Genomic DNA, 18,560 nt, shown 5'->3' on the forward strand with positions numbered 1-18,560 from the left:
TATATATATATATATGTATAATCTTCTCTCATATATTACATCCCATTGTAATTTCCCCTCCCTCTCCTCCTCCCAGTACACGTCCTCCAATAGCTCTTTCCCCCAGATCCACTCTTCCTCCATTTCCCTTCAGAAAAGAGCAGGCCTCTCAGGGATATCAACCAAACACAGCATAACAAGTTACACTACGACTAGGCATAAGCCCTCCTATAAAGACTGGACAAGGTAGCCTAGGAGAATGAAAGGGTCCCAAGAGCAGGAAAAAGAGTCAAAGACAGCCCCTGTTCCACTGTTAGGGGTCCAACGAGAACACCAAGCTATGCAACAGTTACATACGTGCAGAGGACCTAGCTAAACCCACACAGCATCCGTGACTGTCACTTCAGTCTCTGTGAGCCCTGCTTAGTTCATTCTGTGGACGGTGTTCTCATGGTGTCCTCTATCCCTCTGGCTTCTACAATCCTTCCTCTCCTTCTGCTGCAGGGTTCCTCAAGCTCTGCCTAATATTTGCCTGTAGGTTTCTGCATCTGCAGCAAGTGTCCTTAACTGCTAAGTCATCTCTCCAGTCCTGGAATAACATCTCAAATAACATCTCAAATGGAAAAATTCCAGAATCTCAGTGTTTCTGTTGAGTACAGGGACAAGGCTCCAAAATCAGACAAAACCCTGTATTGCTAGTACTCACTTCTCTTTATTTCAAAACCAAGTAGACAGAGTGAGAATTGTGACAAGAATTGTTTTGTTACAGCCTGTCAGGCCGAAGAGAAACACCCATCAAGACCTTCATGTCCTCTTTTTATATTAGCCACATCACAAAGATATGTATCTGAACAGGCAGTGTGGAACTTGCGGGTCTACGGAGGAACTCACTGGGTTTCTGGAAACTCAGTTCTATTTACTTGGGATTCTGCTAAACTCACCAATGTGGCAAGCAGATTCATAGGCCACCACACTTAATTTCAGAACAGAAGGGGCTATCCACCAAAAGGATTTGATTATATTGCAGGTGAAAGACACATAGTCTGAGGTACGAGCTTAGTCTTGGTTTTGATGTTTAATTATCGTTTCATTTGGACCCAAAGAAGATGGGTCAATTATATACTTACAATGATGTCTATCAAAGGAGCACAGTATATTATGAGGGTCATGATATTTTAATTATCCTTCAGGTTCGGTGGACAGCAGTGTCTCAGGTCCTCCTGGACGTCTCTTTGCTTTCCTGTCTCCATTGACAGTCACTAAATTAACCACACACATTGTTTATCTTGCCTGCCTCCTCCAGAAACATAAGGCAAGAACTTTTGATTTAATTACAAGGAGGTTAGGGAAATAGGAGGGAGAAGATGGGACTTTGGGGGACATTCGGAGGAGGAGACTGTGAAATGCATTTACTGTGTGAAGGCATCATGTTCCTATGTGCACGTCAACTGAATTAATCCTGATGCTTTCCTTGAAAGCAAGGATGAAATGGAGTCTTTTGAGTTCTAAATAATGTTGAGGAAGACACAGAGGGTGATGTCATTAATTGCAGGCACCCCTTTGCCTTTCTTTTAGGTTTATTTCCATGCATATATTCCCCGCTCACTGGCTGTGAGGCAGGAACTGCTGGTTCCCCCTCTTGGTTGTGATTCAAATACTTTGCTCTACTTATTTGCATCTGAGCTTTCAGGTAACTGCATGTCCGGAAGACCCTGAGTTTTCTAGGTGCAGAAGGAAGTGTTATAAAGATGAATGGGACAGGAGGGAAGGAACATCCAAATTATCAGAGCAAGAGGGCTAAGACATTGGTCTACTTGGATACCTATTCTCATGGATCCTTGGTTTTCCGTCAAATGACACTGGGAATTTTATTTTCAAATAGCACTTTTATTTTTATTTAGAGATGTATATGCATGTTTGTGAACGTGAGTCCAGGTGTCTACAGAATAAGGCAACAATGTCTCTGGCGCTGAAGGTACAGGTGCTTGGGAGCTGCTGTGTGTGGGTGCTTGAATCACACTTTGGTCCCCTACAAGAGCATCAAGTGCTCTTAACAATGGAGCCGTCTCTGCATCCCTGCCATAGAGTATTTAATAGATGTTTCTAGATTTTGAGATAACCTGACAGTGGATTTTATTGGCCAGCCTGTGAGATCTGCAATTTGGCTTCATCTCATAAAGGGAGACTTTTCCCATCGTTCTGTGGGATTCCTGCTACTGTAGAATGGAAAGTTGTGTATGAGGCAGTTATCCTGAGGATCACCAAGCAAATGGGAATGATAGGAAGCTATGACATTACTAATATGAAGTAGACCTGGGTCAAGAATACTGGAGGAAAATCAAGGGAAACTCATGACACTCTTTCCAAGGTTAGTAGGAGAAAGGCAGACCAGACTTTTTTGACTTCATTATCTTTGTGGTCACAAGGTCAACAGCAATGCCTTAAGTTCTTCAAGTGACCTGAGGTCTATATTTTGTACAATAGATGATGATAATGGTAACAGTAATTGGAGGGAAGCCTCCTTCTAGAAAATCAATTAACATAGATGATAGGGGTAAGTACCTCCAAAGTATTGATTATGCAACCGTTCATAAGCTGAAGGAAGACTGTCCTTGGAGATGTGTGTACCGTATTAATACCAACAGCTGTGCATGATGCCGAAAAGGCCAGTATGAGAAACCTCAACAATCTGCAATGTTAAAAGGGTTCCCAAGGAATGGACAACAGCCATTGATGATGAAGACACAATGGTAAAACTCAGTCTTCACTTTCAACTGCATTTTTGAGGACCACTGCTATGCAGCCCCTCACTAGTACCTCACGATGCAGAGATGAGGGATAGTCCCTCCAAGCTATAGCACACTCACCCAGAAACTTCGCTTTAATGAGATTCCCACATGGTTCCTGCACAGAATGAAAATACCCAGCCTTGATCAAGGAGACTAAAGCCAGGTGAAAGTTGACTGTGTCTTAAGCATGTAAGTGATCTGTCCAGGCTGACTGAATAAAATAGTTCTTAGATAAACTGATTTCTTTTCCTTGACTTCCCCCCAAGTCCCGAGGATCAGACATAGGGCTTTGGCTATGAACTCTTCAGCCCCTAGTTTAAGCCCTGATCTGAGAATGCGGTAAATTTGGCAGAGACATCAGACATCCCTTGCTCACTCTTGCTGTTCTCAGAGATGGACATACTTTCTAATATGACCTGAGGCTCAGCCACCATCTCTTTAAGAACCAGTATTTTATAGAATCCTAAGCAGTCTTTCATTCCATCAGTATTTTGAAACCTCTTTAAGTCCTGTGGACCTTCTCTAACATCGGACCCTTAATATCTGACCATTAATGCTTGGTCCCTAACACCTGGGCCCTAACATTTGAACCCCAATATCTGGCCCTTTAACACTTGGGCCCTAACATCTAACTCCTATCTTTGGATCTTGCAAAAGTTGCTCTTAATAAGAACTTTGAAGACATGGGTCTGTGTTACACCAAAGAGAAAGCATGCGGGTTTAAGAATCTCCAGGCAGCCAGGTTTAATTAATACAATGACAAATACAGTGTCCATTGATTTTCTGATTGGTTAAACATTTCAGTAACATGAATATTGAGGCATTTGGATGTTTGACATGATTTCCCTCAAGTTCTTGCTTACCAAACTATAATGGTTAAAGATATCAATGATTAATATTTTTTGAGTATTTATTAACTGTTTCCCCTCACTCCCATGCTAGTCTGTCACTGTTTTCAATATTTCTGTAGGATTTCAGTCAGTATGTAAATGTGGAAAGTAAGGATTTGTAAGTTTAATGAACTGCACCAAACTGAGGAAAACCCAGAGCAACAGAGCCCCAGATCAAAGCTGGGCCTGACTGCCATCTCGGGAGACATCCAGACAAAACTCTGCAGACCAACTGTGTTTCAGCATGAGGATAGCAGGCAGAATGTCTCAACACCGTTTTCCATCTCTATTTCCTTCCTCAGGTTTTCTTGTGACCTTAACCTTGGCTGACTGGATTGATACAGAGGCAAGGACCACAGAAGCAAATCTCTAGTTGAGCTCCTGAGGGGTTTCCCCAGAGAGGATTAAGGAAGTAGGCAAGACCATCCCTGAATGTGGGCGACAAAGCCAGTTAGCTCTGACATTTTCTCTCTCTGCATACTGGCAGCCATGATGTGAGCATTCTGCTTTATCACACTCACCCACCATGGTAGCCCGAATCCTTTGCAATATGAGTCAAGATAAACTATTCCGCCTTCATATTGCTTAAGTCCAGTGTTCTGTTAGGACAGTAAGGCTGCATACAACAGGTATTATATTTGCAGCAATTATAGCACTTTTTACATACTGAGTTTGAAAGGTGATTCGTGTGCACCAGAAAGACAAAATACATCGCCTCAAACAGAGCGAGCAAAAATAGGGCTAAAGTTATTTTATCTTCTAATTAGAAGCTGATGAGCTCATGTTGTAAGGACAGAAAGTTATTCCCCAAAGCAGCCAGTGCTTAGGTCCTAGCCAGCTCTGTTTTGTTGACCTGAGTCCATCTGAGCTGCTCACCAGTCACCCTCAGACACTTTGACCACAAGGCAAATTATGTAAGAACAACACAGGCTGTCTAGGTCAGTGGCTTGAAGCAGTGTTCCACAGCCAATTAATTTTAACAATGTTTTATGAGACAAACGGGCAGAATAACAACAAGCCAAAGAGCCCGCCTGAGGACTGTCTGTAGGTATATACCTTCAATTCTTGAGATACCCTTAGTCTTAATTTTCTATATTCATTGTTACTTATGTAATGCAAGAAGGAGATGGAGATGTTTCACGAAGACACTCACACTGAAATTGAAGAAGGGAAGCATGTGTGCCACATTGTCACATATCTGTAACTTCCTCCACCACAGCTAACTCCTCGGAAATTCTGTGAAGTCCTTTATCCCTTGTATGGTGACCGCAATATTCTCCTTCTAATAGCACCATGCTTGAGAGCTTGCAAGGAATGTTAAAGACTCACTTTAGGGTTGGAGAGGGGGCTCAGCTCTTCCAAGGGAGTTGAGGTCAGTTTCCAGCACACACATTGTACAGCTTACAGACACTTGTAACTCTAGCTGCTGGTCTCCGATGCCCTTTATGGGCCTCTTGGGGCACCCCTTACATGCATGTGGTACACACGCACACCCACACAGTTAACTTTGCAGCAACCCTTAACCTACAGTCACCAAGCATTTCCTAGAAAAGAAGCTAGCGTTTAGAGAGTTTCTATGCTAATTGCTCAAACTCGTATATAAGTAAATGGTCAAGCTTTCTGCACCACGTGACTCTCAAATCATTCATCCCTTCCTAGTTTAATGTCCCACCAAGTGCTCAGCGGCAATGGTGAAGGACTCCGGATTTGTCTTCAGGGTTCTTTGTCCAGGGTTGTCCTATTTACAACTTCTTACACATAACTGGTATATATTAGTTTAAACTAAGGATTTTTTTTTCTGAATACAAGATGACAAATCCAATCCTGTTACAATATAAAGTCCGACAGGGCTTCTGTCATATAGCAAGATACATGATCCAAATTATTCCCCTATGTTACTACACATACCTTCCTGAAAATACTCACAAATGCAAAATGGCAAGAACTGCTGAATTATATCTTTTAAGTAGGTAGATTAGATGACAAGTAAATTATATCAAAATCAAATTAGCAATCCTCTTGCTCAGGGGACCGAGTCCTGGCAGCTATGAAAGCTATGAACTGTAGATTGACTGATCTTGGACTACTTTTTGATGATAAAATCTCAGAATTTAGGGATACTTTTGTACTGGGTATAAAACTATGAACATATAATTAATAAGATTATGATCAAAGCTAAAAGAATTTACTTGTAGCATTTCTAATTTAACTGTTTCAAAGGTGTTAAAATCTCAAGTTTTATATTTTTGGATATATATTTACTTGTCTAAAACTTTTTTTTTTTTTTTTTTTTTTTTTAGTTTTATTGAGACAGGGTCTCACTATGTAGCTCTGTCTGCCCTATGTAGACCAGGCTGGCCTGGAACTCAGAGATCCACCAGCCTCTGCCTCCCGAGTACTGGGTGGGACTAAAGGTGAGGTCCACTACACCCCTGGCTTGGCACTTCTTTTTAAGTAAATACAATTGCTCTAGTTTCGCTTTCTTTTGCTGTGGTAAAACATTCTTATCAAAGGCAACTGAAAGGAGGAAATGATGTATTTGGCTTATACTTTTACATCACCATCCATTATTGATGAAGTCATGGCAAAATCTTGAAGCAGAAACCATGGAGGAAATTTGTTTGCTGGCTCATCGACAAGCTCCTTCTCAGGTGGTTTTCTTATACAGCCCAGTACTACAGGCCTAGGAACAGTGGGCTGGGCCCCCACTACTTCAATATGCGACCAAGACAATCTTCCACAGACATGCCCGTAGGCTAATCTGATGTAGAATTTCCTCAACAGAGGCTTCTCCTCTCAGATAACTCTAGGGTGCATCAAATTAATAACAAAGGGTCTATGATACAGTCAATAACCCAACAGATTTTGGTAAGTCTCTATAACAGCAAACATCGGGACATCCTGGAAGTCTGTTCCTTGGAATGGATCTAAAACATTAGTTCCTCTGGGCTATGGGGGGAGCCATCTTTCCCCACTACTGGATGCTTTGAGACAATGTGCTCCTCTGATTGTATAGGTAAGGGTAGGTGAACAAAATGGTCAGTATGTCCCCAAGGCCACAGAAGAGCATGTCCTTCACAGCTATTTATCTTGTTCCATTGAATTAAGAGGGTCTTAAGTAGCTATTGAGTTATTTCAATAGTTCATTATAGACCATATAGACATACTTCTGCGTTAGAGGAAGTCTTCTCTGAGGACGTAACTTTAGAAGAATCATGCGTGGTTATCTGAGATGGATATTGGGATGAGAAGCTCAGGCATGAGAGCAGCCATGATGGAGACTGCTGAGGACATGAAGGAATTAATGCTGACCTAACTCTGTCGGCTTAGGTATGAATGTTGTGCCAAGAGCTACAACAGGAAGCATGGAGAAGAAGCAGGTTTGGATCAGGGGTTGGGGTAGGAGTCAGACTGAGAATTCTACTGCTGACTTTGTAACCTTTTAGATGTCCCAAGGGAGCTCAAGGATGGCTGGAGAGTAAGGAAATGGGCCCACGGAAACAGATGCTGCCTGGGAAATTTTAGTTGCTAGTAGACCGGGTGTTCCTTGAGGGTCCCATTGGGCCCTGTAAACTCACCCCTAGCCCCCTACCCTCGCCGCCAGTGTCTCAAAACTCACTTCTTGCTATGCACTGATTTTTCTTTTCTCAAATGCGCCATGTATTGACTCTATTTCGTTTTGTTCTTTACTTGAAGATTTTTTGGTCCTATTTCTTATTCAGGTCTTTGTCAACGAAACGTTCCTTTACTGACAGCTCTTTGCAGGTTGTGGTGTCTTTGTGTCAGGTTTGATTTAGAAATGTCTCCAGACACTTGCTATCAGCTCTGCCCGGATACAGCAACTCTCTACCCACAGTAGTGCTTGTAATTCCCTTCCACAGTCTTGCTGCAAGAAAGGATTGTGGCTAGTATTTTTTTTTTTTTTTTTTTTTTTTTTTTACCACCTCACACTGACATTGCAACTTGGGCTGGTTGGTAAAAGAACGTGTTCTTCAGAACTTTGACTTTGTGATCCTCATCTTTGACCACATAGTAAATACGCATTAGAACTGAGCTAAACACAATAATCCAGGTTTTACTATGTTAATTTTTACACATATTTTAGAAAATATAGGTAAGGGTTTGGACTTACCCTCTAGAGCATATTTCATATCGAGAGCAAAGAGAGACCACATGATTTCTGCACTTATCTTCCCCATGTTTAGTTCTTGCGGAAACCTAGAACAAAACACATCTTGTCAGGCAATCAAAAATAATGGCATCCCTGAAAATCCAAAATGTCTCATAACCACAGCTGCTATTACACGGCCCACGCACACTCATGTATACCTTCATTTATACAATTCATTTCTGCTGACTTTAATAAGCTTGGGGTTGGGCTACATGTCAATGTATAAGCTGGAAACTAATAGGAGGTGGGGGAAAATAAACATTGTATAGGCTCCAAAGTAGCAGAGCCCAGAGATCCCTAGGATGTCCTTGTGAAGTGTTTGGGTCAGAACGACTCCATCTGTCTTACCAAATAATGTCTTCTGTGTAGTCATCTTGAGGGTAGGTCAAGTCAACCCAAACGACAGATACCACATAACACCAGAAAGATCCACTATACACACACACACACACACACACACACACACACACACACACACACACACACGTGATGCACATGATATACCAAAGCACAGAGATTTATGTTTTCTAATCCAAATGTAGAAAGATTAATTCTGTAAATTAATTCTGTTGAAGCTAAGGAGCGTTACCTACCCAGGATGATAAAACAGCACACGTGCACTTACTCTAATTACACTTTCCACAAAGAATAGTATATACTTCATTGATACCCCTGACTAAAAAACACGTTAGATTTTTTTCATAATATCCACTATATTTTAAAACATATATTTACAGGCTTATTTACCAAACCTTAAACTTAGAATGGAACTCTTATAATGAAAAAAATTAATAACCACATACACATACATATATAAACTAGTACTCAGCCTTCAATATATTTTATAAATATAAAAATAATGATAGACAAATTATTTAAGAGGTTTTATTTGTATATGGGTGCTGATACCATTTAGTCTGTGTTATACTAATTTTCATGTTGCAAGCAAGCAAAAGTAAAATTATAAATGATATAATGAATGTTTTGGGCTCATGGGGGAGAAAAAAGGTAATTATATTTAATTAAACCTAATTTTTTGAATCAGAACTAAAGTAAGGACATATCATGTCCTAGTGCATGAACAAAAAGACAAAAATAACATTATGCATTAAATATATTTTATATACATTACTTCAAGCATCTCCAGTAAAACCCTAAATTCAATGCCTTTTGAAGATTTATTTTCATTATGTATATGTGTGTATGTGTGTGTGTGTGTGTGTGTGTGTGTGTGTGTGTGTGTGTGTGTGCGTGCGTGCGCGCACGTATATGCAGGTGCTACAGAGGCCAGAAGAAGATGCTACATTTCCCTGGAGCCGGGCTACTGCAGTTGTAAGCCACTTGAGGTGGATGTTGGAATCAAACTCAGGTCCTCTGCAAGAGTAGCAAGTGCTCCTAACCATGTATCATCCAGCACCCATCAAATACAACCCTAGAATACATACGAGACAATGGAGATTATAATCATAAAGGCTCATTGGCAAAGTGCAAGGTTAGTTCAGCATTCATGAACTGAACAATGTAATTTACAAATCAATGGACTGAATAGGGAAAATGTGTGGTTACTGCTCCAGATGCAAGGGGACATATGTGGCAAACTCCAGCATCCATTTGTGTATAGTAAATACTTCCTGAAAACTAAAAGGCAATGATAGGTATTCTCAGTTTTCCTACTAAACATCACTGAAGTTCTGAAATTCTGCAAAAGAAGCAGGGGAAAGAAGGAAAACTGGCAGGGAGGGGGGAAGGCTGCATTTGTAGATGCCATGACACTTTGCATACAGAACGCTCAACACGCTACCAACAAACCCCTCGGCACTGGGTGAGGTCCTGGGAAGGCTGAGGAAGGAAGACTGCAAGTTTAGTTCAGCCTGGGCTAATATAGTTCAGAATCTGTCTCAAAACAAAGAAGAAACAACACCTTAGAAAAATTAAAACAAGCCAAACTTTCCTCATTGAAAGAGCCTAGCCAATTACTATAAGCAGCTATTATAAGAAAGCTCCCAGATCATAAATCTGTGTATTTGTGTATACTAGCAACAAACCATTAAAAAATCTAAATTAGAATAACAGCATCGTTTACAATAACACCAAGGAGTGCTAAACACCTAGGTGTACATCTAGGCATACTACATAATATCCATACTACATAATATCCATACTACATAATATCCATACTACATAATATCCATACTACATAATATCCATACTACATAATATCCATACTACATAATATCCATACTATATAATATCCATACTACATAATATCCATACTACATAATATCCATGCAGTGAAAATACAAAATATTGAGAAGACCCCCCCAAGGGTCTTTCTGTTTTCTGCTGTGAGGATATGGTGTGTAGAAACACAATTACAATTAAGATAGGCACACTGCAGCCATAAGGGTAAATTAGTGAACAAGAGCTTAGGATACAGACCACTGTGGTATGGCCATTCATAGCCTAACAGGAAAGAAAGATGGACTGTGCCTGTGCGAGAAGGAAGAAGCTATGTGTAGCAGGTGGAGGCTGCAGAACTCATAGGAAAGATCTCACACGTGATGTCAGAGATACTGCCTTAAATCTGGAAGCGTGAATCAGAAAACTTCAAAATTGCAGACTCTAGAAATCAATTGTGACTTCCCACAGTTTTCCCTGTCAAGGCTCAATTCCAGTCTTTAAAAAATCGACTTCAGGGAGCTTATGGGTCCTGTCGAATCTTAAATCTGCAAAACGCTAATACAAATGAAATCATCAACTAAAAAAGAGCTACGCTGGAAAAACACACACAATCTATATAATAAATAAACTGGCAATGTTAATAGTAAGCATTCTGAGTAGAAGGTTAGAGAAAGAGGAGGCTGATAAGCAAATAACTTAAAAAGAAAACAAACCTAGAAAAAAACAAACAACTAAGCCACTCAAGACTTGAGAGGTGGCTCAACCAACGGTTAAGAGCAAGCATTTCTCTTAACGGAGATCAGAGTTCAGCTCCCATCAGCTCACCAACCACCACTGGTTAACTCCAGCTCCAGAGAATGTTAGTCCTCTTCTGGCTTCTGTGGGTGCTGTACTCACATGTGTATCTTCCCCTCCCCCACCCCAAATTAAAGATACAATATATCTTAAAAAAGAAAAACCTCCTGGAAAAAACTAGACAGCACAGCAAAAGAAATGTATACTGTATCAACATTCCAAGAGGTTTAACTAAAATGGTGGTGAGATACACGGTCTCAGACCACAAGCTGTAACAAACTGTAAGCATGCTATCATAGCCCCCTCCAGTTCTCTCTAAAGGGCTTTGCACAGGGCAAACACCTGAGCTCCCGCACTGCACCTGTCTCTGCTGTGCACCCTGGACTCCTGTCTACTGGTTCTGCCACCCTCACATTACGTGACACAGTGGAATAAAATTCAGATATTAAGGAGAAAAGATGGAAGTGCAGGTGGTGGTAATGTTTTAAATGTGTGATTCCATGATTTCTTCTCAGCACAGGCTTTAACTTATCGTGAGTTGTTTTCTGATATTACCCTCAGTCTTCAGAACTATTGGGAGCAACACCTTTTCTTTCACAAGTTTTGTTTAGAATTATAAAAACAGTCCTTTCAGACCTGGGCCATGCTATACCCAAATATGACACCTTGCAATATTGACTGTTTTTCAAATGCGTGTGTGTGTGTGTGTGTGTGTGTGTGTGTGTGTGTGTGTTCTGTGTGTGAGAGAATCTGTGGAGACTGAAAGGGGTGTTGAACCTCTGCAGCTGAGTTACAGGCAGTTGTGAGACACCAGAAATACTGCTGAGAACCGAACCTGGGTCCTCTAGAAGAGCAGTAAGGGTTCCAAACCGCAGAGCTCCCTCACCCTTAAATCAAATATTTTAAGTCAAAGTAATTTGAGAAATGTCACAGGAAAGGAGGACTTTCTCTGCTCTGGGAAGAGGTTGAAGACCTTTGTGTGACATGTAATTAGTGCCATTGCTATGCTCAGAGAGAAGGGCTATTCATAGGAGACACATAAGCCAGGAGGAAGTCTTGCTTTCTTTCTCTCTCAGTCACCCGGCTTTCATTTTGCTGAGGCTGCTCAGTGACATCCACCATCACGCTCTGCTCCTCATCTCTACCATGGAGACGCCCAGGTCTCGCCCTGCATTGCCCTTTTCTTGGAATGCTTCCACACCCAAGGTAAGATAAGCTAACTACATGTCTGTGCTTGGGTCTTGTTAATCTGTCCTCCTGCAGGGACCCCACAGGAGAACTTGGAAGAGCAGAAGAGGCAATCCTCCCTCTGCTTCGGCTACTAGCATCTCTATCACAAGGCACTGGCACCTTTGTACGTGTGAATTTTCTTGAATATATTTGAATAAAACAATAAAAGTGTAGCCTGAGATAAATGGAAGCTTACAGTTTCCAAGATTGAATTTGTTGCTTATTTTTTTCTATCTTGGAAAGAAAGGAGAAATGCATAATTATGAGCAAAAATCAAATAAATGAAAAATGAGAACCATCTTCCCAGGAAGATCCATTCCACTTTCCCTAGGGGATTTTGTCAATGGCTTTAGTTTCTTGATTAAAATTATTTAATTTTCATTTTTTTTCCATGACAGGGTTTCTCTATGTAGTGCTGCCTGTCCTGGAACTTACTCTTTAGACCAAGTCAGCCTCGAACTCAGAGATCTGCCTGTCTCTGCTTTCCCAGTGCTGGATTAAAGGCAAGCACCACCATTGCCTGGCAGTTTCAATGTTTAGTATTAAAGACTTGTTTTTATTATTTTTAATTATGTGTATATGCTGTCACTGTGTGGATAGCCACACATGAATGCAGTGCCCCATGAGGCCTGAAGGTGGCATCAACTCTGGAGTTACAGGTGGGTATGAACTTCCAAACATGGATGCTGGGAACCTAACTTGGGTGCTTTAGAGGAGTGGTGAACACTCCTAACCACTGAGCCATATCCCCGCCTCAATTTCAAATTTTCCCCAAGTCATAAAGCAATCACGATGCCCATTGTACTTCTCTTTGAATTGTTTCCTTTATAGACTTTGAAAATATATTACCTTGTTTTGGCACCAAATTTTATATGTTGAATTCACCATGCATTTCCAGAACCGAGGAATGATACTTTAAAAACAGAACTTTTTCTTCCAACACATTCTGCAGTTGATTATCTCTCTTTTTAATTTGGGATAGTGATGAAATCTATACATTTGCACTTTAACATATTCTGGCTATTTTCTTTATCAAACAATAGCAGGAAAATCCTGTGGCTAAATCTCAGCATGATCCTAAAGGCAGAGATTTGATTTTTCCTCTGCTGCTTAACTAATTTACCCAGTAGAGTAATTATTGGTTTCTTTCAACTCATGGCCTCATCTGTCCAGGGGGAGTCGTAGCAACAATGTAACACATGAGCTGTGCAGGGCCACTGTGAGGGTTAAGTGAGCTTTCATACCTAAATGTTTCATAGACTCACTTGATCACCATAAGCAGTCAACGAATATTTGATGTCATTGGTAATAAAATTCTAACCATAAATAAGACATAAAGGAAAATATTAACTATTAATTTTTAATTATTTGGAAAATAGTTATCACAGAGAGTGAATTGAAATTATTTTTATTTTTGCTTGTTTTGGTCTTCAGGTAAACATAGGATGATAATAAAACTAATGGCAATAAACTAGATTGCAGAAGAAGTTTCTATGTCCTCAGGAGTAAACAGATTTTAAGATTTTAGAACTCCCAGCAGACAAACCAACCATTCATAGTCTAATTAGAAATAGTTCCAAAACAGGACTGAAAAAGAGGTATCTATTCTCCACACATTTCCTGACTTGAGGATGGCATTAATATTTAGCCTGAAACAACCTATTATCACTTTGGAAGCGAGTCTAAGTGAGGGACCATCCACATTGGGTTGGCCTGGAGGCAAGTCTATGAGTGACTGTTTTAATTGATATGAGAAGATCCAGTCCAGAATGTGCAGCGCCATTCCCTAGCCAGGGACTCCTGGATGGTTTAATAACATTAGAGACATATTGAGTTGAGCACAAACAAGCAACAAGCAAGCACATTCATTTCTCTCTGGTCTTGGCTGTGATTAAGATATAACTGGCTCTTTGAAATTCCAGGCCCCTTGACTTTTTGGCTATTGAGGGGTATAACCTGGAATTGTAAGGTAAAAACAACCTCCTTTCTTCACTCAGCTGCCAGGGCATTTTATCAAAGCAATAGAAATGAAACTAGAACACTAATTTTACCATGAGAAGTTATTATGTATATACTTAAAAGTTAAATCTAAACTTAAATGGTTTATCAAATATCAAATATTCATAGCCTTTCATGTGTATGCATGTGTGTGTGCATACATATGTATATTTAAGTGACTGTTCTTATACTAGTCTAATGATTCCTACATACAAATTAAATTCTCCCATGTAAAAGACACTTGTTTTGTGTTTTCAATGAAGCCTCAGTTTAACTTAATTGATAATTTATAATAGAGCTGTTTAATGAAGAAAGCAATCCGTCCCTCTATTACGGTCTGCCTCTCTTTTTAATGTGTAGCAATTAATGCAGTATATAAATGTTTTAAACCTGGAGTCTTATGAGACACAACAATTTAACAAAACCAATTTATTGCCTCACAAGTATCTTGGTGGAATCAGGAAAACGTAATCTGCCAAATTTGATAATTCAGATTCATTAGTCATAGCAGATAAAATTAGAACCCATTAAGTGTGGAGTTCTGCTGTGAGGTGCAGAGTATGTCCAAGGAAAAAATTGCTCATTAAGCAGCAGCAGACTATGGTCTGTGTAACTGGCGGTCTGTGTACAAGCTGAAGTTGTATCACTCATCAGTTGGCATCTGAGAGACTAATATAGTTTTCTCCATAATGCAAGTGAGAAATAAACAAGCACCCCACTTAAACAGAATCAAAGACATGATGACCTGTAATGATCATATATAATGTATGGATAAGACATTATATGACAGTCAGGAGCAGTTGACCACAGGTTAAGACTTGGGTATGGATGCTGCTATTCCTGCTGTGATGGCTGTGGGGCCCCATCCCTAGCTCAGGAACTATTGCAGTTGACAGCTGCATGCAGAGGGACAGTCAGTGTTCTTTAGGAATATGTCCACTGTGGTTTCCTCAAGCCCTAGAGGATGAAGCCACATTTCTAGCTGGATTTAGTAAGCTAAGAACATTTAAATAAATAGTGGAATGGAGAAATGGCTTAGCAGTTAGGAACAATTGCCCTTCATCCAGTGAACCTTAGCCGTCCATGTGGCTTCAGTTACAGGGCATCTGACGCCCTCTTCTGGCCTCCATGGGTACTGCATGTACATGGTGCACATACATTCAGGCAAAACTCTCATACACATAAAATAAAATTAAATAACTATTTTAGTGTGTTTGTTTCTGGGTCAATAGCATGACTGTCCTAGAACTCCCTTTGTAGACCAAGTTGGCCTCAAACACACTGAGAGTCTCCTGCCTCTACCTCCTGAGTGTGGGATTAAAGTTGTGAGCCACCATGCCTGCCTGAACAACTCTTTTAAAAATAAAAAAAAAAATTAATAAATGGGTAGTTAAGAGGCAGAAATGGTGAAGCTGGAATGCTTTTTTCTTGTATTTGCAATTATAATTGAACTTAATATAAGTTACAATTCAGGCTATCTTGGTCAGAAAGGACAATAAAAATGATAACCCCAGATCTCCACAGTAAGTCTGCATCTGTGTCATTGTTAAGTTGGTTAAAAGGAAGACACAGGACAGTTTCTGCCTAAACAAAATAAAGATCAAATCCTGGGAAATATTCAACTCACAGCCAACGATTATATGATTTATATTTTAAATTAAAAGATGCTTATTAAAAAATAAAAGATACTTATTATCACTGAATTGATATTTACCAGTAAAAGTAAAAGCATTTATATGGCTTAATTAAATAAACTTTCACTGTCATTAAAACATAGGTAGTATGTAAATTTAGATAATACAGTTTTAACGTTGGAATGAACTCTGCCAACTTCTCCATCCAGCGTACTTACTGATTGAGAACAGGGGTGTAGGCAGTCTTATCCTCATCAATGATGGTGACCATCAGGGTAATCAGCTGTGGCCAGAAGTCCAGGTTCTTGGTGGTTGGTCCCTGCTCTTCCCGAGGAACATCCTGCTTCTTGCTCTGTTCACAAGGCAAGTAAGAGGCGAAAGAGGTCAAAGAGGCTTCAGTTGCATGTACTGTCCTGTCCACAGGAGGATCAGAAAAACAACTCTGAAAACGTGTGCAGATCCTGTGAAGACTGAACTTTCCTCTCTGCACTGAGCAGAGTGAAGCCAGCCGCCAGCCTCCTCCTTCTCATCTCACATTTGGCTAGGGGTTCGTTTGGCTCTGGAAGGTAACGTCTCTGTCTGAATGCCACGAGCCCTAACCTTAGGAATTATTACAGAAATGATTCCTTTAATAGGACTCCTTCCACAGACAGAGATAAAAGCTTATGTGTATAAAGGTGTTCACGTGTGTGTGGTGTGTGTGTGTGTGTGTGTGTGTGTGTGTGTGTGTTTGTGGTGTGTATGTGTGTATGTGTGGTATGTATGTTATGTGTGTGCATGTATGTGTGCATGTGCGTATGTGTATGTGTGTTTATTTTGTAGGGGACAGAGGGGGAGAGGGAGAGAAAGTGGAAGAAGAGAGGGAGAGGGAAGAAAGGAGGGAAGGAGGGAGAGAGAGGATGTCGGAGGAGAAGAGAGAGGAGTAAGAGGGGGAGAGGGAAGAGGGAGAGGGAGGGGAAGAGGAAGGGAGGGTGATATCGATCAAGCCTGAATATGTTGTCCAAAGTCATGACTGTATTAAGTTTAAGAGACTCAAATCTGCCTGGCTACAAACCATGGAAAACTCTACAACGAGCACATGCAACACGCTTTGTCTGTAACCTTAATTCTGCCCACAACTTTATCTGATTAACTTCATCTGTGTAAATCCACCTTTTGCTTCTTTCACTTAAACCATCTTTATTTGATTCCTTAATTTCAGGTCTTTACACTGTCTGAATTCTTTAAGGATCATCTCTCGGAGGCAGAATGTGACCTGGGATGGTCTTAACTCACTTCAAGGTTAGGGGGGTACAACAGAGATGGTAAATGTTTGATAAATAAATTTCATTTTCAATATACGCAATTCTTTCCAAAATGTCAGTAAATTACCCTTATTTTACCATCGATCCTCCTCAGAGTGATAATTTCACATGTACTTGTTAAATTTGGACAAGAAGTGTACAGGGAAACATAACTTCCACTCAAGAATACCAATAGGTAAAACATATGGAATCTAGGACTACATTTTCTATGTCTCTGTGCTAGAAACCTCAGTTTGTGCCTCGAGCAAACTCTGAAGTGAACTGTGTATCAGATGTGACATGGCCCAGTTTAATCTGTACCTAGTCACTGTGTTTTCTGTTGGGACCAGAAGTTTAGCCATCCTGTGCTAAATGACTATGTGTGTTTATATGTTTGTGTTTACCAAGACAGATAACTTAGCTATGTTTTCAGTCAGCCATCTCTCATTATCATTCCCACATAAGTGAAAATTCGGCCCAGTATACAGTATACTTCCTTTGGTAGCAGGAAGGAAGACTAGAAATTGGGTGAATGTATATAGAACCCATGGACATGACTCTAGGTATGACAAAGCTGTTGCGCCTCCAAACATAATTTGTGTATGCGTGCGTGTGCGTGTGCGTGTTCCTGAGAAGGAAGAGTGATGTTAAGTAACCATGAAAGGTGCTGGTAACAAGTTATGTCTATGCTGAGAATCTGAGAGACCTGGGTAACAAAAAGAGCAAAATGATACAGAAGTGAACCTGGGTATTTAAAAAAGAACAAGCTTCTATTCACAATAAAAACATAAGAAGAGAAATTAATGTAAAGCTCTATACAGCTGTTTTATAATCTGTTTGCAACCCTCATGCTGACATGGTTGTTTGACTCCCCAAACTTCTGAGCTAAAGAAACCTTTGTTCCAGCACTTTGCAGGTTAAAAATAGAAACTCTGTAATTGGCTTAGGGAATAGGACAGGAAGTTCTGGGCACTTGGGCATGTAAGATCCCCATGAAGACTAGGGTGGGCAGTTTATTGGCTAGCAAAGAGGAGAACATTTATCCTGGTCTACATTTAGACTAGACTGAAGACGAGAGAATCTCTCTCAAGTGCCCTTCTATCTCCAAGGCAACCTGTGATGGTCTTGACATCTGTGGAAACTGCCGTCATGAGTTTCTCTTGCGGACATGCTGACTCTCCCTTTCTGTCCATTATTTCTTCTATCTCCAAAAGCTGTTCACAAGGAGTCTTCTCAATTCATCTCATATGAAATAACACCCTTGTCAGCCTTGAAGACTGCATACACAATGACTAGACCTCACACAACAGAACTCTGAACAAAGGTTTTCGGTCATCACTCTAGACAGCCAAACCAAAGCCCCTGTGGCTACTGAGCCGAGCGAATAAACCTTGATCAGGGGCTGAACTCCTCAGAAACATATTTCCTTGTTCCCAACTCAAGGCCAAACCGAAAAGGCCATATATGCTCTTCAAATCATCCACGGGAGCAACCCACTTCCATTAGTGGGTTCAGTCTCAGTTTCCCTCCCCTAACGTCCTCAGTCATCAGCACACACAGGCCTCCCACGGGGTCACTATGTGTGAGGCTTTCACACTTCCCTGCTTGCC

General features: G+C 40.6%; 1 protein-coding gene across 1 annotated transcript in view; it reads right to left on the reverse strand.

Moving 5' to 3' along the window:
• Unc13c (unc-13 homolog C) overlaps positions 1 to 18,560 on the reverse strand; it is a 443,880-nt gene that overhangs the window by 145,356 nt on the left and 279,964 nt on the right. Inside the window, exons 17-18 of the mRNA XM_032910033.1 lie at positions 15,886 to 16,019; positions 7,791 to 7,876 (exon numbers count right to left, since the gene is read on the reverse strand). Of these exons, the coding sequence (XP_032765924.1) occupies positions 7,791 to 7,876; positions 15,886 to 16,019 (220 nt within the window). The remainder of the gene's footprint in view (positions 1 to 7,790; positions 7,877 to 15,885; positions 16,020 to 18,560) is intronic.

This window comes from Rattus rattus, chromosome 8 (genome assembly GCF_011064425.1).
Source record: "Rattus rattus isolate New Zealand chromosome 8, Rrattus_CSIRO_v1, whole genome shotgun sequence".
NCBI classification, from domain to species: Eukaryota; Metazoa; Chordata; class Mammalia; order Rodentia; family Muridae; genus Rattus; species Rattus rattus.